General features: G+C 38.6%; 1 protein-coding gene, 1 long non-coding RNA gene and 1 gene segment (V, D, J or C); 1 reads left to right on the plus strand and 2 right to left on the minus strand.

Annotated features, from left to right (window-relative positions):
- Nucleotides 1-6,542: 6,542 nt before the first annotated feature.
- Nucleotides 6,543-14,759, minus strand: LOC137194871 (immunoglobulin kappa light chain-like). The gene is made up of 4 exons (XM_067607052.1): nucleotides 14,527-14,759; nucleotides 14,068-14,354; nucleotides 7,724-7,757; nucleotides 6,543-6,871 (listed from the first exon to the last, which is right to left on the minus strand). Exons 1-4 carry the CDS (start codon nucleotides 14,570-14,572, stop codon nucleotides 6,543-6,545), a joined length of 696 nt encoding a protein of 231 aa, XP_067463153.1. The 5' UTR covers nucleotides 14,573-14,759.
- On the plus strand, nucleotides 8,257-8,823 carry LOC137194806 (uncharacterized). The gene is made up of 2 exons (XR_010931023.1): nucleotides 8,257-8,355; nucleotides 8,476-8,823. It is a non-coding gene; the product is annotated as an uncharacterized lncRNA (long non-coding RNA).
- Nucleotides 14,760-20,039: 5,280 nt separating the features above from the next.
- On the minus strand, nucleotides 20,040-23,971 carry LOC137194804 (Ig kappa-b4 chain C region-like). The segment is given in 3 exon segments: nucleotides 20,040-20,554; nucleotides 21,406-21,444; nucleotides 23,875-23,971. Coding segments are annotated over 3 exon segments (456 nt in total).
- Between the last annotated feature and the right edge of the window lie 229 nt (nucleotides 23,972-24,200).

Raw genomic sequence — 24,200 nt, forward strand, 5'->3', positions numbered from 1 at the left:
GTGTTTCCATGGTTACACAAGTGAAATGCTGTAAGTGAATGTTGAGTTTGAATAAGTGTTGAGTGGTTTTGTGAGTTGTGTTTGGTCTGATGTTCACAGCTGGAATCAAACAGCTCTCTGCCATGCAGCCACCTCTGCAGTCAGTAGGAGGAGACTCATATGTCAAATGACATTCATTTGTAAAACTCTTCATCACAACTGTGTCTCATGAGGGAAAAAAATCTAGACTGTTTGATAAGAAACCACTGAAGTTTAACAGTGTGTGACTCCCTCTAGTGGATGTTGTGGAGTATTCTGTTGTCTTTGCTCCAAAGGTTTTTGTACAGAGTTTTGGTGTTTCCTGTCACTGTGGGCTGCAGAGCACAGTAGTACACAGCAGAGTCAGACACTGCAGCAGAGGAGATCTGCAGTTTGACTCCACGCTTTTCTTCAAACAGATCAGTAAAGAATCTTGTTTCTGACTTGAGAGAGTCTGCTGTTTTTGTGATGTTACTGCCTGTGATGTACATGAGGAACTCTGGTGGTTTTCCTGGATATTGTCGATACCAGAAGAAATAATCACCAGGTGAAAGTTTGGGGTATTTATAGGACAGAGTAACAGTGCTGCCTTCTAAACTGTTCTCTTCATTGTTGACTGGAGTGAGTTCTTCACAGCTGACACCTAAAGGAAGAGATAACTCTGTTATAACATGTTAAAGTCACGATCAAGGAATCACATTCAGAAAAAGTGGAACTGAATTTTTTTCATGCAGAAACTTTCATACCTGTCAGAATGACTAGAAACAGTAAAGAAAATATATAATAGTCCAATGCCAGCATGTTGAATGAAGGTAATGTTTGTGGTTTGTGTATTGAACTCTGCTGAATATGGAAGTTCGTCTCTCTTCTATAGTTCAGTAACAGCTTAGCTCCTCCCTGAATCTCTTAGATCTGTGTTTTCACTTCTCTCAGTTACAGAAAGGTAGCCACAATGATTTAAAGGATGGATCACATTTTCAGGATTTGCAAACTCAAGAAGGATCTAATCTATGTTCCTAACGTTGATACAACATTTATTTGTCACATTATAACATAAATCAGCTGAAAAGCTTGAAGGAAAACTCAGCATCATATCCAGACCATAAGCAGTATGCTTAACATGGACATGGACACCTTAGCAGGTTTGAGTTAAACTAGTCTAAAGAATTTTAGGGGCAACTTAAAGGATCTCTTTTCTAGAATCACTCAAATGCTGTTGTTTCACACTTTGCTGTAAGTAACTAAATATATCAGATTATATAGTTACCGATTCAAAGACAACACATGAACTGAAAGTGAGAGGACCTAGGATTGAACCCTGTGGTACACCAGAAATATTGTGACCCAAGAAATCAATTCTATTCTATTATAAAATGAAGAATAAAAAGATTCAATACCAGAGTCTGAAGTTACACAGTTTATGGAGATGATGGATTCAAGTTGTTTTATTTCTCAGTAGTAGAGTTCAAATTACGAAGGATGAGCAAAACCTAAAAGTTGTTGTTTCAAATTACTGAATATTTCATTTAGCATCTTATATTCAAGAATATATTCAGGAATTCTGCTGATGTTCTGATCCAGAACAGCTCATGAGAGGATTGAAAACCTGTTTTGTTTTAAACATCACAGTGAAAGTTTGAGTCTTTTCTGTCCTTCAGTCATAGTTTTGTTCCTCAATAAATCCCTTCCTACCTCACCTCACAGCTCAACTAAAGGGAACATATTGGACTTGGAGTCATGTTTAACAGACAGCATCTCTGAGCTGATGAATATTATCTACGGATCATTTTGTACTGTAATACTTGGTGACTGTAACTGATATAATGCACCATACTGCCAATTCATGCTTTTTCTTTGTGTTAATAAATCTATTCAGACTCTATACCTGTATTCTAATTTGTCTGTTGTTTTAATCATCACTACAAGAAATCCAGACTGTTGATAAGAAACCACTGAAGTTTAACAGTGTGTGACTCCCTCTAGTGGATGTTGTGGAGTATTCTGTTGTCTTTGCTCCAAAGGTTTTTGTACAGAGTTTTGGTGTTTCCTGTCACTGTGGGCTGCAGAGCACAGTAGTACACAGCAGAGTCAGACGGCTGCAGCTTCTGGATCTTCAGAGGAACTGATGGTTTGTTCACTGTAGCATCAAATCTGTCTTTCTGGAACTCTGCAGCATTATCTCCTCCTCCAGACATGTAACGCTGCAGCATAAACTTTGGGAAATCATTTACTTCTTGTTTGTACCAGAATAAGTATGAATTTGTGTCACTGGTCTTAAATGTACAAGCAAGTGTAACTGTGTCTCCTTCAGCAGCAATGACATCTCCTGTTGGCTGGGTCACGCTGTCTTGTCCTTTACACTCTGGGGAAGAACAGAACATGCAGAGGAAGAGATGAATCAATAAAGATGATTGATTAAAAGAGAACAATCAGCAGCTTTAAAGAGTTACCTAGCAGACACTGAGACATCTAGAATAGTCTGTTTCTACTGACTGCTGTCTGTCAGACTGAACTACATCTTCTTTTCTAAAAAAGTTATAAATGTTTCCTTTATGATGAACATTAAAAGCACTTATAGTTCAGTTCTGTGTTAAAAAACTGTTGAGAAAGGAAACACATTCTGCTTTCTGTCTTACCAAAGAAAAGAGCAGCAAGAAGAATCCACAGCCAATGTTCCATCTCTACAACAAGGTTTAAATCAACAGGAGAAACTATCTGATGTTCAACATTCAGTCTGAGAATTGTTCTCTTCACAGCAGCAGTTATTATTGACAGAATGGTTGAACACAGTGCAGAAGTAGTGCACCGCCTACTTGATAATGTGGCCCTCTAGTGGAGGTAAAAAGTTCAGTACAACAGTGTGGAAAAAAGGCTTCCAGCAGCTTGTCAGTGTGTCAGCTTGTGTTTTTGTACAGAGACTGTGGGTTTGCTGTCACTGTGGGCTTCACAGCACAGTAGTACAGAGCAGAGTCTGTCACTGCAGCAGAGGAGATCTGCAGATCCATTTGGGTTTTATCTTTAATCACATTAACAGACAGTCTAGATACTGGATTTTCAACCACTTCTCCGTTTTCCATGTGAGAGATGAGGAACTCTGGTGGTTTTCCTGGATATTGTCGATACCAGAAGAAATCATCAGCACTAGTTATACTTTTGTAGTATTTGTAGGACAGAGTAACAGTGCTGCCTTCTAAACTGTTCTCTTCATTGTTGACTGGAGTGAGTTCTTCACAGCTGACACCTAAAGGAAGAGATAACTCTGTTTTACTTCATGTTTATCAGTAAAACTCCTTTAAAGTCAACAGTAGAAAATATTATTTAGTAGTTCATCTGCTCACCTACCTGTCAGTGTGACGAGAAACAAAGTCAGAAACAGACTCAAGTGCACTGACAGCATCTTAAAAACCAACCGTGTTTGTGTTAAAGTCCACAGTGAAAGTTTGTGTCTTTTCTGTTCTTCAGTCTCAGGTTTTCTCCTCCCTCCTCTCAGCTCTCAGCTGTTTTTTCTTCCTGCTGCTGTCTTCCTCTTCAGGATATTATATAACTACGATCAGGTGATAAAAGGATAATTATCAGACTTTGTAGCTTGTTCATTAAATTTTTAAATGTTTTTTTGTGAGAACAGTGAACGTAATAAACTTTGGCTTCAATCAACATGTTTTCAGACATTAATGTGATCATTATTTTGCAGCAGATACTGCTCCATTAAAATATTTACTTCTTTAATTCATAAGTTGAGATGTTTTTAAGTGTGTGATGTGCTAAAAACATTAGTTTCCAGAGAGGGTCTCTTATATTTCACAGATGCTAACTGATGACTTTAATGCAATAGTTCATAATAAATTAATATTTGAATGTATAACTGTTTAGAGTAAAACAGCAGTGGAGAGAAAGATTAGACTGTAATCATTATCTCAGAAACACATGTACAATATTTTCATAATACAAAATGTTTTCATGTTTCTCTGTTATAACATGTTAAAGTCACGATCAAGGAATCACATTCAGACAAAAGTGGAATTGAATTTTTTTCATGCAGAAACTTTCATACCTGTTAGAATGACCAGAAACAGTAAAGAAAATACATAATAGTCCAATGCCAGCATGTTGAATGAAGGTAATGTTTGTGGTTTGTGTATTGAACTCTGCTGAATATGGAAGTTCGTCTCTCTTCTATAGTTCAGTAACAGCTTAGCTCCTCCCTGAATCTCTCCGTCTCCTCTTAGATCTGTATTTTCACTTCTCTCAGTTACTCTTCCTCCTGGTTAACAGACTGGTTACATTTATAACTGGAGTTGCAGAAAGGTAGCTGATCACCTTTTCAGGCTTTACAAACACAAGAAGAACCTATTGGTTTGCTTCAAAAGTGGAGACAACATTACCTCTTCACTGTACGATTTAAGCCAGCTGATGATTAAAGGAAAACACAACATCAAATATTATACACAGACTATGAGCAGTAAGTTTAACATCAACAGACAGTTTCAGCAGATTTCACCTGTTTGGCAGAATTTTAGGGGCAAATTAAAAGATCTCAGTTTAAGAATCACTGGATTGTAGGAAGATCTGGAACACTAACACTTAACTCTTTGATCCAACAGTAACATGTAAACTGAAAATAAGAGGACCCAGGATTGAACCCTGTGGTTCACCACAAGAAATCCAAGAGAACTACAGAGAAACTTGTTTTATAATAAGAATAAACCAATCAAACTCTGAATCTGTGATGTCAACTGGTTCATGAAGAGAAATTATGATGTCATATTTTCTATAGAATGTTGATATGATCTATTTATCTGTATTGCTTCTATTTCTGTTGTTTTCATCACCACTACAAGAAATCTAGACTGTTTGATAATAATTGACTTGACAAATAATCAGCCCACCCTCCCTTCTATATTCACCTTCATCCAGCCCTTTTGCACTTTGTGCTCCGGCACATTCATGAACCTGAATAACAGGAGTGCCTGGAGACGCCTGCACAGTCCGTACATCCAGGATCTACCACGCTGCACTTAAAATACGGTCCGTTATGTGTCTACAAAAGTAATCAGTGAAGATGTTTCTTATTATCTATCCTCTGGGCCAAACTGTCAGTGAACCAGATTCAGCTTTAAGATTAAAATAGCAGTGGACTTCCTCTTTCTGCACCACTCTCTACATTTTGTCATCATTACATTAGAAACATCACAAAATTTCAGATGTTGTTTCAGTCACACCATTGAAAAATCTATCTATATGCCGATGACATTTTATTATATTTCACAAAATCCTATATTCCTTCTGATATAATAATAATAATCAGACCTCAGAGGGAAACAATGTTGGTATCTCTTGGTTTCATGGCAGGAGCTGAAATTAAGGAGGGCTTTTAAGAAGAACTCTAATGGAAACAAAATTATCTTAGATAGTCATTTTTGTGTTATTAGCAGTTTTTTCCCCTTTTTTCTTTCAGACACACATGAAAAGGTCAGAGGTCTAGTGTGGGGGGAACATGGGGAGGCAGGCCGTATGCACTACATTTGTACAATGATTGTACCTACTGTATATGTACATAGTGTAACTTTAGAGATCACACTCGTGTTTTGTTATTTTTACATATTTGTTATGATTATGTCCTGCATTCTATGTCAGATCTTCATTTTTTATTCTTTAGACTTTTGTCAATTTATTGACAGGATTCAGGATATCAGCTTAATGTACATTTACCCTTTATGAAACTGAAATAATAATAAATTACATCAAGGTCAAAGGATACCTGGGTGATTTTCCATGAAATGATCAAACCAGTTTAGAAAACTAAAATATGAGCAAACAAAGTCCTATATCTGTTTTAAACATTACAAATACATATTTTAATTTTCTCTTTGAATAAGATAATACCCTTTCAGACATTAAAACATATTATTGCACATTTTAACATCTCAAAACTGGGGATAATTCAATAAGAACTTTAATGCAGCACATAAATAAAAACACATCAGAGGTGTTCTTTCGGTATTCGTATAGAAACATGCAACAAACATACTGACATGGAAACCTTTGGTGTGAAAGAAGAACCAGGTGATATCATTTTTTGCCGACAATACTCTGCACTTTGTTTCTAATCCTCTAAACTCTATTAATGTAAACTACATTTTGAAAGGATTTTAAAATTATGGGATCCTTTCATCCTTCCATTAACACCATGTTTTACATAATGATTTATGATACCACTGCTAAACAGACACACTGTCAGTTGAGACTCAAAGACTTCATAGATATGTAACAATACTTTATATAATCCCAAGATTAAGATCAAGAAAGTGTTATAATCCTGCATGTATTGTTGGTGTCAAACATCCACAGAAAAATATTTGATTTCAAGAGAGAAAATGTTTATTGTTTCAAGCATCTAAGTCATCAGTACTACAATAATGCAGTTGTTACAGTTTGAAGTTACACAATGTTACACTGTTCTGATTAGTGATCAGAGTGAGAGCAGTAGCAGAGTAAAACCAGTAGCAGAGTCCCAGTGAGTCAGGTCAGGACTGGGAACACTGGTCTCTCCTCAGTGTCTCTGAGACTGGAGTCTGGGAGCCCTGGGTGGCCTCACAGGTCACAGAGCCCACCTTCCTCCACTGGTCTGCAGGGAGCCTCAGGGTGCTGCTCCAGCTGTAGCAGCCGTCCTTCTGCAGCACCCCGGGGCTCCTGCTCTCCTCCCCGCTGCTGCTGCTGCTGCTGCCGTCCACCTTCCAGGCCAGACTCCAGTCTGAGGGGAAGCCCTTGTTGGCCAGACATATGAGCGTGGCCTTCCCCTGCTGCAGCTCCTCACTGGAGGGGGGCAGCACCGTCAGGGTGGGACGGACATCACCTAGGAGACACCAATCAGATTAGAGGACAGCTGTCAATCCAACACCAGACACTTGGACACCTTTACTGTGAGAGGGTGGAGCCATATGAGGACTCTTTCTGCGCTGATATGCATGAGAGGTTTCTCAGAGGGAAGTGAAACAGTGTGTCAGTGAGTATCTGGTGGAGCAGAAAAAACATCTGACAGAAACTCCTTTAAGTCGTTTATATGACTGTTTAATGTATTTTATTTTACACTATACACTATATATAAATAAGGACATAAAGTTTGAATATATAATTCAGACATCTATGATTTAGTTTGAATTTATAACAACATATTTACTTTCAAAACTATCAAAAGATCAATAGTTAATCAGATTCATCAGTCAAAACTAACAGACCACCGTAATATACGGAAAATGTTGAGACATTCAAAAAATGAAAAACCCTCAAAAATCTGTCAAAATGATTTCAGACTGAGGTTAAAAGACAACTGGAGACATTTTAAATGATCAGAGATTCACAGCATTTCACATTGTTTATCTTCTTTGAATTTAAATTATTAAATTAAAACAGAGAATTAAAGGCTGAAATTAAAATCATTTTTAAAGTAGGATTGTTGTTTTTTACTCTGTCCTGCAGTTCAAGCTGTTCACATTTAACAAATTAACTTGAACATTTAAAAAAAAAGTTCAGTAAAGCTGCTTTGAGTTCAACTTTAAGGAAACACAAGAGGAACAAACAATAAAACTGAGACTTTAAAGTGTTTTAGATCAGCACAGTGGAAACTTATATCTACTACAAATGTTCAGACGTAGAAATTATAAACTTAACTGATGATACAGTATTTAATATTTTAGCAGAAACTTACTTCCAACATCCAGTCTGGTTCCTCCACCAAAAGTCCACCACAGTGATACAAACTCATTGAGCCGCCGTACAAAAACCTCTCAGTGTAGAGAGACACGGCTCTCTGACTTTGACACAAACAAACTCACCAAAATGAAGTAAAATAACTGAAATAACTCGAAAACTTACAACAACACAGAGCCGCCAATTTATGAATATGTGATTTTATTTCGTATATAATGATTTTAAAAATCAAGTTATATTATCTTTTTGTGGTAATACATTTGAATATAACAAAATACATTCTAAAAAAAAAAACAGTCATCAATACACATGAAGTCCAAACCACATAAAAATAATCACTGACACATCCTAATCAATACTGTGATAAGTTGATTGATCCATTGATGAAACAGCATCATCAGAGTAATCCAAGTCCCTGTTGGAGTCAGTCAGAGCATTTCCATAGAGAGCCACTTTGCATCAGCGGCACCATGCTCCAGTGCTCTGGGAGAGTTTATAATCCTGAGAGTTGAACACTGGATGACTGACAGCTGTCCTTCATCACAACAGAAGCCACAGAAATCCTCCTCATCAACAACATGACTTTGATCTCCGTCCTCATCTGGACTCTCCTCTGCTGCTGCTTCACAGGTAAAGTCCAGAGAATCAAACTCCTCTATGAACATCCGTCCCTCTGACATGAAGCCCACAAAACCATCAAAACCATCAAAACCATGACGCTGCTTTATGTTTTTGTCTCTGTATCCTCAGAGTCCAGAGGCCAGGTCACAGTGACTCAGCCTGCAGCAGTGACATCTGCTCTGGGAGGCTCCGCAACCATCAGCTGTAAGACCAGTCAGGATGTTTTTAGTTGGACTGATAGTGGGAGCAGCTACCACCTCTTAGCCTGGTACCAACAGAGAGATGGAGAAACTCCTAAACTGTTCATTTATCGTGCTGATGATCGAGTATCAGGGATTCCAGATCGTTTTACAGGCAGTGGATCAAACTCTGACTTCACTCTGACCATCAGTGGAGTTCAGACTGAAGATGCAGCAGTTTATTACTGTCAGAGTAAACACACTATCAACAGTCAGGGTGTGTTCACACAGTGAAAAAGCGTCGTACAAAAACCTCCCTCAGTCAGACTGAACAGAAACTGACTGATACAGTTCACTGAACACACACACACACACACACACACACACACACACACACACACACACACACACACACACTTTATTAAGTGTGTCAAAACTAAAACTATATTCAAACAATGAAATAAAGGACTCACACAAACAGTTTTATTTATAAGGAGATTCCTCTGAAATCAGTGAAGTTTACCATCACAGCTTCTTAGCATCAACTCAACAATCATCCCATGTTTGTCATTAATTATGAGCTCAGTGTTTCCTCTTTGAAAAGAGAGAATATACCAGTCTGCTACTGTTGGTGAGCCATGGCTCAGTATGGCTGATGACCTTTAACCAAAACCATCAAAACAGGTGATATACTGTGGTTATTACATATGTAACAACAGCTCACATGTTGTAACAAGATCATTAAGGAACAGAAACATGTCAGGTATTTGGGCGGGAAAAAATCAAGGTGGTTAAGCTGTTTCCTTAATATCAAATATGTTATTTGTGCAGGTTTTGAGACACACAGCTCTGAGATTTGTCAGCCCAACAAAGGAAGCGGGAGTCATTTTCACAGACCTATCTGCATGGAAAGATATCACATGAAAGAGCCGACCAGCAGTGTGTTTGAGAAGGAAAAAAAACTCAACTAAACATTGACATACATTAGTATTAAACTGTATCATGCTTATGATGGTATGGTATATATGGCTGTGAAGTCAGACGGAGGAGGATGGAGTGGATGGCAGGCGTACAACATGCAGGACTCTGGCATTCACACTAATTTTATCAGGTAGATAATAGTAAAACACTGACAACTGACAGTTCTTATGTCAACAAATGTAAATACCTGAAGACAACATGAAGTCAGTGACCATATCTCATTCACACTCGTAGTTCAAACAGTGGAGGCAGCAGACACCCTTGTTGAATGTCTAATGGAAACAGCTCATGATAAAAACTGACAGTATGAAACAAACATTCTCATATTTTCATTACATTCACTTTTTAACCCGACGAGTAACTTCAGGTTTTTGTTCAACACACAGTTTTATGTCACTTTATGTTTGATGGTGTCTTGTGTTTGAAGCATCATCCAGCTGGTTTGTCATTGATGTGGATTTGCTGCTCATGTGAATCCTCCCACAGTGTTTCATTAGCAGCTGTAACCACAGTGACTCTGATAAAACAGGAATTAGCAGAATCCATCTGATATGAAGCTGTGGTTTGAATACCACTTCCCTCCTCTTTGAAGAGTAGTCAGATATCTGTGTTCAGGTTTTTGTACAGCCTCTTCTACACTTTCTATCACTGTGTGTGTAGAGCACAGTAGTAGAGAGCTGTGTCTGCCAGGGTTAGACTCTGTATGGTCAGCTCAGTTGATGTATATGATGTTTTGGATCCATGTCGTATAAACTGAGGTGCCTGAAGGTCAGAATGATGTTTGTACCAGTAAAGGTAAACATTACCATATGCAGTTGTCTGATAGGTACATGTGAGTGTGAGAGATTCTGCTTCTCTTCCAATGACTTCATCTCGTTCAGGAGAGATTGTGTCTCCAGCTATTAGTCCTGGAAAAAGTAGAGAAAATGAAGCCATTAGACTAACATTGTTCATGAGGCTGAGATGAGAAGACAGTGGAAAATGTCAACTGTACAGTGTTACTCTGTGGACACAAGCTGATCAACTGTTCATTTGACTGATTTCTATAGAAATCATCTTCCAAGGTGTTACCTAGTGAAGGAAACATGTTGTATTAAAGTTCTGTTCCAGAGTCAAATATCCATCATTTGGAAAATATCACACAATGACAAAAACATACGTACCTACAAGAGCTGAAAACAGTAAAATGACAGCCAGTGTTTCCATGGTTACACAAGTGAAATGCTGTAAGTGAATGTTGAGTTTGAATAAGTGTCGAGTGGTTTTGTGAGTTGTGTTTGGTCTGATGTTCACAGCTGGAATCAAACAGCTCTCTGCCATGCAGCCACCTCTGCAGTCAGTAGGAGGAGACTCATATGTCAAATGACATTCATTTGTAAAACTCTTCATCACAACTGTGTCTCATGAGGGAAAAGAATCTAGACTGTTTGACAAGAAACCACTGAAGTTTAACAGTGTGTGACTCCCTCTAGTGGATGTTGTGGAGTATTCTGTTGTCTTTGCTCCAAAGGTTTTTGTACAGAGTTTTGGTGTTTCCTGTCACTGTGGGCTGCAGAGCACAGTAGTACACAGCAGAGTCAGACACTGCAGCAGAGGAGATCTGCAGATTCATTTGGGTTCGACCCTCAGTCACTTTAACAGATAACCTTGAGTTTGTTAAATTCTTTTCTGGTTCTGTTCCATAATGAGAAATAAGGAACTCTGGTGGTTTTCCTGAATATTGTCGATACCAGAAGAAATAATCAGTGGCAGCAGCTTCTTTGGAGTAGTTGTAGGACAGAGTAACAGTGCTGCCTTCTAAACTGTTCTCTTCATTGTTGACTGGAGTGAGTTCTTGACAGCTGACACCTAAAGGAAGAGATAAATCTGTTATAACATGTTGTCAAAGACTCATAACATGAATACATACAACTTCATGCTCAGTTTTCAATCAAACATCAATAGAAGTAAATATGAAGTGTGTCACCTACCTGTTAGTGTGATCAGAAACAAAGTTGAAAACAGACTTAATTGCATTGACACTATCTTGAAGATAAGAAGAAACTGTCTGTGTTGTTTAGTATGAAACACCACAGTGAAAGTTTGTGTCTTTCTGTACTTCAGTGACAGTTTTGCTCCTCCCTTAATCTCCTCCTCCCTGCTCAGAGAGTGGCTGCACCAGAGATGGGCTCCTGAATACATCTCAAACTTGGACCTACAAAGTGGGACATTTTGCAAAATAACCTTCAAATACTCTTCAGAGGATACTCTGCAGAAGAGGTAACAAAATTAATTAACAGTAGAGGAAATATCATCTTTAGATATATTTTTAAATCAAAACAGCTAGCTAGCTGCCAACTGCTACCTGCTACTGTTACCTACATTCCAAAGGAGAAACTGCACTGAGGAAGCTAACAGAAGAGTTATTTTATGAAGAAGAGAAAGAGACAAGAAGAGAAATTAAGGGGTCCTTGTTGGTGGTATTCTCTCTCTCCATGAACTGTTGTATCATCATTGAATAAGAAAGTTAAAGAAGTTTTTAAACATCCAGCTTCTCATGGAGTCCAGGCAATCCTTTAAATCAGACAGTTTGCTGAAATTGTCACATCTGAGGGAAATGTACAGCTGTTTGTCGTCTGCATAAAAGTGAAAAGATATGTTAAAACAGTAGTATATGAATAGAAAATAAGATAGGACCAATAACAGACCCTTGAGGCACTCCATAACTCAAGACAGCAGCATCAGACATATCATTAGCAACCATCACAAATAATTGTTTATTTGATAAATATGATATAAACCAGCTTAAATCAGAAACAGATGGGCCAACCCACCGTTGTAGCCTGTCACTGAGGACTCCATGATCCACTGTATCGAAATCTGAGCTAAGATCCTACAACTCAAAATATTTTTTGAAATAAAAGGTCATTTTGAGCTAGACCTGAAATGATTGCATACAGTTGGATCCAGATCAGGTTTGTTAAGCAGACACTGCACACTAGTTAACTTTAAACAGTTAAGAAGCATTAATCATGGCCAATAACCAAAGACCTACAGTGGCTACAACCTGTTTGAGAAATGTACTGTAACTTGTACTGAAATTCTTCAAGAAATTCATAATGTAGTACCATGTTAATAGATAGTGATATGTAGCACAAGAAGCTAGCGAAGCTCTGTTAACAGAATAGCATTCCTGCACGTGCTCAGTAGTCAGTGACCATATCTCATTCACACTCGTAGTTCAAACAGTGGAGGCAGCAGACACCCTTGTTGAATGTCTAATGGAAACAGCTCATGATAAAAACTGACAGTATGAAACAAACATTCTCATATTTTCATTACATTCACTTTTTAACCCGACGAGTAACTTCAGGTTTTTGTTCAACACACAGTTTTATGTCACTTTATGTTTGATGGTGTCTTGTGTTTGAAGCATCATCCAGCTGGTTTTTCATTGATGTGGATTTGCTGCTCATGTGAATCCTCCCACAGTGTTTCATTAGCAGCTGTAACCACAGTGACTCTGATAAAACAGGAATTAGCAGAATCCATCTGATATGAAGCTGTGGTTTGAATACCACTTCCCTCCTCTTTGAAGAGTAGTCAGATATCTGTGTTCAGGTTTTTGTACAGCCTCTTCTACACTTTCTATCACTGTGTGTCTAGAGCACAGTAGTAGAGAGCTGTGTCTGCCAGGGTTAGATTCTGTATGGTCAGCTCAGTTGATGTATCTGATGTTGTGGATCCATATCGTTCATCAGGAATGTATTGATCTGTGCCTCCCTTTGCTCCTTTCCAGAGTATAAACTGAGGTGCCTGAAGGTCAGAATGATGTTTGTACCAATCAAGAGTAACATCATCATAATCTGTCTCATACTTGCATCTGAGTGTGAGAGATTCTCCTTCTCTTCCAATGACTTCATCTCGTTCAGGAGAGATTGTGTCTCCAGCTATTAGTCCTGGAAAAAGTAGAGAAAATGAAGCCATTAGACTAACATTGTTCATGAGGCTGAGATGAGAAGACAGTGGAAAATGTCAACTGTACAGTGTTACTCTGTGGACACAAACTGATCAACTGTTCATTTGACTGATTTCTATAGAAATCATCTTCCAAGGTGTTACCTAGTGAAGGAAACATGTTGTATTAAAGTTCTGTTCCAGAGTCAAATATCCATCATTTGGAAAATATCACACAATGACAAAAACATACGTACCTACAAGAGCTGAAAACAGTGAAATGACAGCCAGTGTTTCCATGGTTACACAAGTGAAATGCTGTAAGTGAATGTTGAGTTTGAATAAGTGTTGAGTGGTTTTGTGAGTTGTGTTTGGTCTGATGTTCACAGCTGGAATCAAACAGCTCTCTGCCATGCAGCCACCTCTGCAGTCAGTAGGAGGAGACTCATATGTCAAATGACATTCATTTGTAAAACTCTTCATCACAACTGTGTCTCATGAGGGAAAAGAATCTAGACTGTTTGATAAGAAACCACTGAAGTTTAACAGTGTGTGACTCCCTCCAGTGGATGTTGTGGAGTAATCTGTTGTCTTTGCTCCAAAGGTTTTTGTACAGAGTTTTGGTGTTTCCTGTCACTGTGGGCTGCAGAGCACAGTAGTACACAGCAGAGTCAGACACTGCAGCAGAGGAGATCTGCAGATGAAATGTCTCATTTTCTTTGTCATGTTTCAAAGACAACCCTTCTTTCTCTGAATTTTCCATGATGAGCAGCTGTGGAGATGAACTGTACTTCTGCTGATACCAGTAGAGGTTTCTTACAGAACCAGAATATTTGCAGGAGAGAGTCACATTGTCTCCTTCCAAAGCCAGCATTACATCTTTAAATGGTTTCAGTAAATCCTCAGAGGATCCTGAAAACAACAAATACATATTTCACCATGAAATTTGTATTTTTAAAATGATAAAATATCTTTAAACTGAGTAAAAAAAATAATAAATAAATTATTTAAAAAATGAACAGTAGTTTATTGAATGATGTCTATCATCTCTTGTTACATGTTGATTGGTGTCCTGAGTACTTACCAGTATGAAAAGTGAGCATCATCATCCAAATGAAATGAAGTAACATTATTTGACTTGTAGTGAATGAACAATAGAAAGAACACAGTATCTCTTCAGTTCCAAATGAAGCCTTTCATATTCAGTTGTGTAGCTCCTCCTCTTGCTGTGGTCTGTTTACATTCAGGCTGATGGAAGCTTTAGAAATGACAGTGATGCTGCAGTCATCATCATCCAAGAAGGTCAGACTGAAGGAGGAATCTGCAGAAAATTCACCACAATCAATCTGTAGAGAAACAACTTTCTGACAAGTCAAAAAGTCCAAACTGCAAACTGTACAGAAAGTAACTGTGTTGTGTGAAACATGTTCAATCTTAAGGAGCCCCCCCCCCCCCCATGGGTCATATGGTAGGAAGAAACTTATTGATCTGGAAACCCATGTGAACAGATTGATAAACCACTTGTTCAGATTACCAAAGTGTAAGAGATGAAATATTTAGAGGAACAAACACCTGCATGTGATGCACGACTCTGCCTGACCACATTTATTTTTTATTTTATTTTATTACTTTATTTGACGGGGACAGTGCATATTAATAACATTTCTGAAAATATGCCAGAGTTAGCCAGAAAGGCTAATTTTCATCTGTTGTCACTGGGCAGGCAAAAGTTAGAAGCAGAAATATTCTGAATAAAAGCATCAAAAATACAATCAACAATAAAAGCAGTGAGAATATGCCGATACAAACAAGCCTGCACTGCATAGAGACAAGAAAGACAGCTCTTAAAACACACAAAATCAACAATAGCATGACAACAATCAACAAATCAACAAATAGGTTGACAGCACAATGTCAGGACTGGTAAAATGTGGATGTTACATACAAAGCCGATGATAAACAAGAGCAGCTCTTACACTAAGCATAATAATGACAAGTAAGACTGTTCTAGTGTTCACAAGTTTGATTTCTAATGAACCAGGCTCTTAATGTTGTGGTCAATGAATGATAGTTGACACAGTTTCTTATGTGTTGTGGTAAATTGTTCCAATCTTGCGATGCTCTGACAGAAAAAGCAGATTGGCCAAAACTACTTTGTCTTCTTGGAATAAAACAATCTCCTCTAGTTGTTGCTCTGGTAGTTCAGCTTGTTTTTAATGTGATGTATGTACAGAGTGGTGGAGGAGCCATATTGTGTATTGAAAACAAGACACATTCTACTGTATTTAACCAGCTTAATAAGTTGTGCTTTTTCAAAATATTGCAATGATGGTATCCTTGTGGCTTCATGTCTATAGTTTCTATTGTTTGTTTGTACAGATTCTATTGGCTTCTGCTTGGTTTTATTGACATGTCCCCAACTTGTCAGACAGTACGTGATGTGTGGGAAAATCATTGTGTTCATGAACATTTCAGCTGCATTAATGGTCATGCAGCTCCTTGTAAATATGAAATTGGCTAGATTGAATCTAACATTCCTTGCAACATGTGATGTGAACGACAGATTAGAGTCAACAGTGATATCAAGGTATTTAAACTCAGACTCAGTCTGTAGTTTTTTTTCCAGAGACTATGATATCTGGATCCGGTGTTGAGGTTGATCTTTTTGTGAAGAACATGCTGACTGTTTTTGTAGTGTTGGGCTGAAGGCAGGATTGAACTAGCCACGTGGTAACTTGGACATGTTTGTGATGCAAACTGAGGTGAGTCTCTTTGTTTTCAGGTGCTGCTGCTCTAAATGTGGCTGTTAACTGACAGCTTAGCTCCTCCCTGAATGTCTCCGTCTCTTTGTAGTTCTGTATTTATAGTTCTCTCTGTTAGACAGACACTGACACACTACATCAGTATCTGCAGTAATACTCAGGTGATTCATCAGATCAAGTATCTGCCATAATGAAACCAATCTACATGTAATACAGTCTCTTCTTCCATGTCATTATAATACTTCAGTGTTTTCACTACCAGTTATATTCATTCAGTCACGTCAGCAATCCATGACCTCATGTGACCTCATGTTGAAGTTGTTCCAATGAGTTTCAAGCAGTGGGGTGCACAGATTTGAATGTGGGAGAAAGAGAGCACTGCTATGGGATCAGTACTCTGCATCAGCAGATACTCTGAGCTGAGAGACAGGAATCCTTATCAAGAGAGAAAGAGTCGAATCCATTCATCCCTTCTGTTACACATCTGTGATTCAACTGTGGAAATGACACTGATGCTGCAGTCACCATCATAATCCAGGTTTCACACATGTTGGATACAGATGAGTCTTTTGTAGGGCTGAGTCAAATATCTGAAGATTCAAACCACTGAAGTTTAACAGTGTGTGACTCCCTCTAGTGGATGTTGTGGAGTATTCTGTTGTCTTTGCTCCAAAGGTTTTTGTACAGAGTTTTGGTGTTTCCTGTCACTGTGGGCTGCAGAGCACAGTAGTACACAGCAGAGTCAGACAGCTGCAGCTTCTGGATCTTCAGAGGAACTGATGTCCCATTAACTGTAGCATCAAATCTGTCTTTCTGGAACTCTGCAGCATTATCTCCTCCACCAGACATGTAACGCCGCAGCACATACTTTGGGAAATCATTTACTTCTTGTTTGTACCAGAACAAAGTTGGATTTCCACTCTTCGGAAATGTACAAGCAAGTGTAACTGTGTGTCCTTCAGCAGCAATGACATCTCCTGTTGGCTGGGTCACGCTGTCTTGTCCTTTACACTCTGGGGAAGAACAGAACATGCAGAGGAAGAGATGAATCAATAAAGATGATTGATTAAAGGAGAACAATCAGCAGCTTAAAGAGTTACCTAGCAGACACTGAGACATCTAGAATAGTCTGTTTTTACTGACTGCTGTCTGTCAGACTGAACTACATCTTGTTTTCTAAAAAAAGTTATAAATGGAGGCAGAAATAACTTGTTTCCTTTATGATGGACATTAAAAGCACTTATAGTTCAGTTTTGTGTTAAAAACTGTTGAGAAAGGAAACACATTCTGTTTTCTGTCTTACCAAAGAAAAGAGCAGCGAGAATAATCCACAGCCAATGTTCCATCTCTACAACAAGGTTTAAATCAACAGGAGAAACTATCTGATGTTCAACATTCAGTCTGAGAATTGTTCTCTTCACAGCAGCAGTTATTATTGACAGAATGGTTGAACACTGTGCAGAAGTAGTGCACCGCCTACTTGATAATGTGGCCCTCTAGTGGAGGTAAAAAGTTCAGTACAACAGTGTGGAAAAAAGGCTTCCAGCAGCTTGTCAGTGTGTCAGCTTGTGTTTTTGTACAGAGACTGTGGGTTTGCTGTCACTGTGGGCCTCACAGCACAGTAGTACAGAGCAGAGTCTGTCACTGCAGCAGAGGAGATCTGCAGATCCATTTGGGTTTTATCTGCACTCACTTTAAAAGACAGTCTAGGTACTGGATCTGATATTGCATCTCCTGAACCGAAATGGAAAATGAGGAACTCTGGTGGTTTTCCTGGATATTGTCGATACCAGAAGAAATAATCATTGCCAGCAGCTTGTTTGGAGTAGTTGTAGGACAGAGTAACAGTGCTGCCTTCTAAACTGTTCTCTTCATTGTTGACTGGAGTGAGTTCTTGACAGCTGACACCTAAAGGAAGAGATAACTCTGTTATAACATGTTGTCAAAGACTCATAACATGAATACATACAACTTCATGCTCAGTTTTCAATCAAACATCAACAGAAGTAAATATGAAGTGTGTCACCTACCTGTTAGTGTGATCAGAAACAAAGTTGAAAACAGACTTAATTGCATTGACACCATCTTGAAGATAAGAAGAAACTGTCTGTGTTGTTTAGTATGAAACACCACAGTGAAAGTTTGTGTCTTTCTGTACTTCAGTGACAGTTTTGCTCCTCCCTTAATCTCCTCCTCCCTGCTCTCACAGCTCTGACTAATAATGTGTTCAATGTGCTTTTCAGATTGATATAATATCAATCAATAAGAAAATACTATTTATATTTAATTAAATATAATACAGAACATTTTAGTCAAACACAAATATCAGTAATATTGTATTTGTGTTACATGTCAGGACTAAAAAACACAAAAAAGATCTGAAAATTATATTAATATATTATTTTGTGTATTTGTTTGTTTGTCTCTTTCTTTATTATTACGCCACTTAAACCCTAAATTTGACTCCTAAACATGCTCAAAAACGTATCAAATTTGGCATGCACATCAGGTGTGGTGATAAATTTAATAAAATGGAAATATTCACCCATCACCCTTATAATGTAAAGCAATGGGGAGGCATGACCTTTGTGTCAAATAGAGGCTTCTGACGTCTAAACTATAAGTCTGAACACTTTCAAACCTGTGTCAAACCTGTGGATTTACCACGAAATTTCCTACTAAAATATGATTTCTAAAGTAAGATTTGGCCAAAGTCATGGGATTTATGAGGATATTTCACCAGAAGAGTACTCTAAAATTCTCCTCTCCAATGAGAGGGAGAGAGAGAGAATAGGAGGGGGGGGGGGGTGTGGGGGATGAATGCAGCTCATTTTTGTAGGATGCAGCAGAAAGGTCTATATACATACAATACATTATATACAAACTTTGTATGAAGTTTGGTGTTATTATCATTTATTTTGCAATGATTATAGGTCTTATATTTATAATTCAGTAGGGGGGATGACCTATGAGGGGAAGGGAACTAATGGAGTGAGGGAACTCTCAACATTTACATCACATTTACATTTCAGCTGTTTAGCTGACGCTCTTATCCAGAGCAGCTCATCATGAGGAGATTGAACCTTTGAACCTTTTTGTTACAACAAAGTTGAACCATTTATCCTCCCTGGTATAATTATGAATCAGCATCATGAGACTCTATAGTTTCTACTTGTCTTATCTTAACAATGATACTTAAACAAACTGTAGAGAAAACAGACAATAAACCACAAATTAAAAGACTCATTAAATGAATCACACTCAGAAAACATTGGAAGAGTTTTTTAAATTCAGAATCAGCAGCTTTAAGGATTTATGTAAAAACCATGAAAGAGAAATGAGTTTCAAATGGCCTCGTTTTTTCCTTCTACCCACAGCAGCCCTTAGCTGCTTTATGATAGCACTGCTACACAGAGACACTCAGAGTTAGTGGATAGAAGACAATGTAGGAAGTGATCTCACTATTTAATATAACAGACCATCACCTGGAAAATCTTCTTCACTGCACCTTGATGCAGCTTTGAGTCTTTAATCTGCTGTATTATCTTTTAAGACACATGTTTTCACAATTGCTTTCTCCTAAAGAGTTTTTATCTGATGGTTATTTGATCTTTTCTCATCATGTCTTCTGAATTCAATTTGATCCAGTTTTATTGTTTTTATCAGTGTTTTATTGTAAATGTCATGATTACTTTCTTTCATGTAAAACTCTTTGTGTTGCATTTTATGAATGACTTGTTCTGTGGAAATAATGTTTATTATCATTTCATTTTGATTATTATCATAAAGAATACGACATCTGCCATCCATATGATAATATCCAGAGAAAAAAGTCTGATTTGAAGAGAAAATCTTTATTTTGTTCAAACATGAATGAGCATTATAACAGCAAAGAAAACATGAAGAACTGATGTTGACTAATACTGAATCAGTGTGATAAGAGAGAGAGAGCTGCAGTGATCAGAGTGAGAGCAGTAGCAGAGTAAAACCAGTAGCAGAGTCCCAGTGAGTCAGGTCAGGACTGGGAACACTGGTCTCTCCTCAGTGTCTCTGAGACTGAAGTCTGGGAGCCCTGGGTGGCCTCACAGGTCACAGAGCCCACCTTCCTCCACTGGTCTGCAGGGAGCCTCAGGGTGCTGCTCCAGCTGTAGCGGCCGTCCTTCTGCAGCACCCCGGGGCTCCTGCTCTCCTCCCCGCTGCTGCTGCTGCTGCTGCTGCTGCCGTCCACCTTCCAGGCCAGACTCCAGTCTGAGGGGAAGCCCTTGTTGGCCAGACATATGAGCGTGGCCTTCCCCTGCTGCAGCTCCTCGCTGGAGGGGGGCAGCACCGTCAGGGTGGGACGGACATCACCTAGGAGACACCAATCAGATTAGAGGACAGCTGTCAATCCAACACCAGACACTTGGACACCTTTACTGTGAGAGGGTGGAGCCATATGAGGACTCTTTCTGCGCTGATATGCATGAGAGGTTTCTCAGAGGGAAGTGAAACAGTGTGTCAGTGAGTGACTGGTGGAGCAGAAAAAACATCTGACAGAAACTCCTTTAAGTCCTTTATATGACTGTTTAATGTATTTTATTTTACACTATACACTATATATAAATAAGGACATAAAGTTTGAATATATAATTCAGACATCTTTGATTTAGTTTGAATTTATAACAACATATTTACTTTCAAAACTATCAAAAGATCAACAGTTAATCAGATTCATCAGTCAAAACTAACAGACCTCCGTAATATACGGAAAATGTTGAGACATTCAAAAAATGAAAAACCCTCAAAAATCTGTCAAAATGATTTCAGACTGAGGTTAAAAGACAACTGGAGACATTTTAAATGATCAGAGATTCACAGCATTTCACATTGTTTATCTTCTTTGAATTTAAATTATTAAATTAAAACAGAGAATTAAAGGCTGAAATTAAAATCATTTTTAAAGTAGGATTGTTGTTTTTTACTCTGTCCTGCAGTTCAAGCTGTTCACATTTAACAAATTAACTTGAACATTTCAAAAAAAGTTCAGTAAAGCTGCTTTGAGTTCAACTTTAAGGAAACACAAGAGGAACAAACAATAAAACTGAGACTTTAAAGTGTTTTAGATCAGCACAGTGGAAACTTATATCTACTACAAATGTTCAGACGTAGAAATTATAAACTTAACTGATGATACAGTATTTAATATTTTAGCAGAAACTTACTTCCAATATCCAGTCTGGTTCCTCCACCGAAAGTCAACCACAGTGATACAAACTCATTGAGCCGCCGTACAAAAACCTCTCAGTGTAGAGAGACACGGCTCTCTGACTTTGACACAAACAAACTCACCAAAATGAAGTAAAATAACTGAAATAACTCGAAAACTTACAACAACACAGAGCCGCCAATTTATGAATATGTGATTTTATTTCATATAAATTAATTTAAATTAATGTTAAATTTGTGTTGTAATACATTTAACTGTAACAAAATATTTTCTGAAAGAAAACAGTCGTCAATACACATGAAGTCCAAACCACATAAAAATAATCACTGACACATCCTAATCAATACTGTGATAAGTTGATTGATCCATTGATGAAACAGCATCATCAGAGTAATCCAAGTCCCTGTTGGAGTCAGTCAGAGCATTTCCATAGAGAGACACTTTGCATCAGCGGCACCATGCTCCAGTGCTCTGGGAGAGTTTATAGTCCTGAGAGTTGAACACTGGATGACTGACAACTGTCCTTCATCACAACAGAAGCCACAGAAATCCTCCTCATCAACAACATGACTTTGATCTCCGTCCTCATCTGGACTCTCCTCTGCTGCTGCTTCACAGGTAAAGTCCAGAGAATCAAACTCCTCTCCTCTATGAACATCCGTCCCTCTGAAATGAAGCCCACAAAACCATCAAAACCATGACGCTGCTTTATGTTTTTGTCTCTGTATCCTCAGAGTCCAGAGGCCAGATCACAGTGACTCAGCCTGCAGCAGTGACATCTGCTCTGGGAGGCTCCGCAACCATCAGCTGTAAGACCAGTCAGGATGTTTATGCTTTGAACCTTGGTGGGTTCAGCTACCACTACTTAGCCTGGTACCAACAGAGAGATGGAGAAACTCCTAAACTGCTCATTTCTGCTGCTGATAATCGAGAATCAGGGATTCCAGATCGTTTTACTGGCAGTGGATCAAACTCTGACTTCACTCTGACCATCAGTGGAGTTCAGGCTGAAGATGCAGCAGTTTATTACTGTCAGAGTGTTCATGAAATCAACAGTCAGGATGTGTTCACACAGTGAAAAACCGTCGTACAAAAACCTCCCTCAGTCAGACTGAACAGAAACTGACTGATACAGTTCACTGAACACACACACACACACACACACACACACACACACACACACACACACACACACACTTTATTAAGTGTGTCAAAACTAAAACTATATTCAAACAATGAAATAAAGGACTCACACAAACAGTTTTATTTATAAGGAGATTCCTCTGAAATCAGTGAAGTTTACCATCACAGCTTCTTAGCATCAACTCAACAATCATCCCATGTTTGTCATTAATTATGAGCTCAGTGTTTCCTCTTTGAAAAGAGAGAATATACCAGTCTGCTACTGTTGGTGAGCCATGGCTCAGTATGGCTGATGACCTTTAACCAAAACCATCAAAACAGGTGATATACTGTGGTTATTACATATGTAACAACAGCTCACATGTTGTAACAAGATCATTAAGGAACAGAAACATGTCAGGTATTTGGGCTGGAAAAAATCAAGGTGGTTAAGCTGTTTCCTTAATATCAAATATTTTATTTGTGCAGGTTTTGAGACACACAGCTCTGAGATTTGTCAGCCCAACAAAGGAAGCGGGAGTCATTTTCACAGACCTATCTGCATGGAAAGATATCACATGAAAGAGCCGACCAGCAGTGTGTTTGAGAAGGAAAAAAAACTCAACTAAACATTGACATACATTAGTATTAAACTGTATCATCCTTATGATGGTATGGTATATATGGCTGTGAAGTCAGAAGGAGGAGGATGGAGTGGATGGCAGGCGTACAACATGCAGGACTCTGGCAGCAGAGACCCGGGTTTGCATCCTGAGTCCCGTGTGTAGTTGGGTTTAGGCAACAAGTCAGGGTGGGGGCGACTCCACCCACTGCAGGGAGAGAGACTGATCACATTTCTGCTCTTCAGTGTTTCACTTCCCTCTTTGAGCTCAGTAACCATGGCAACAGAGAGGCATCACTGCTGAACCATGACAACAGACAGGTTTCAGTACTAAAGATAAAAAGTTGAAAGCGCTCTCTCTTACTCCAATGTATCATTTTCAACAACCAGACTAATAGTTTACATCTTCATCATTTCAAAAATCACCCGTTAGCAAGAGTGTAAAACTTTAGTTTCATTATATTAAAATGAAAACTGTAAATTTCTGGACCAAAACCTTCAGGTTGTGTGAACCAGTTTCAGTTTGAAGGATAAACATCAGCAGAGAGAGAGAGAGAGAGAGAGAGAGAGAGAGAGAGAGAGAGGGGACACCTTTAGTGGATGTTCCTCAAGCATTTGTTGTTTAATATCCTTAAAGTTTAACAGTGTGTGACTCCCTCTAGTGGATGTTGTGGAGTATTATGTTGTCTTTGCTCCAAAGGTTTTTGTACAGAGTTTTGGTGTTTCCTGTCACTGTGGGCCTCACAGCACAGTAGTACACAGCAGTGTCAGACACTGCAGCAGAGGAGATCTGTAGATCCATTTGGGTTTTGTCTTCACTCACTTTAAAAGACAGTCTACGTACTGCAGCTGATAGTGGATTTCCTGTGCCATAATGAGAAATAAGGAATTCTGGTGGTTTTCCTGGATATTGTCGATACCAGTAGAAATAATCACTATAAGAGGCTTCTTTGTAGTATTTGTAGGACAGAGTAACAGTGCTGCCTTCTAAACTGTTCTCTTCATTGTTGACTGGAGTGAGTTCTTCACAGCTGACACCTAAAGGA

This window comes from Thunnus thynnus, chromosome 12 (assembly GCF_963924715.1).
Source record: "Thunnus thynnus chromosome 12, fThuThy2.1, whole genome shotgun sequence".
NCBI classification, from domain to species: Eukaryota; Metazoa; Chordata; class Actinopteri; order Scombriformes; family Scombridae; genus Thunnus; species Thunnus thynnus.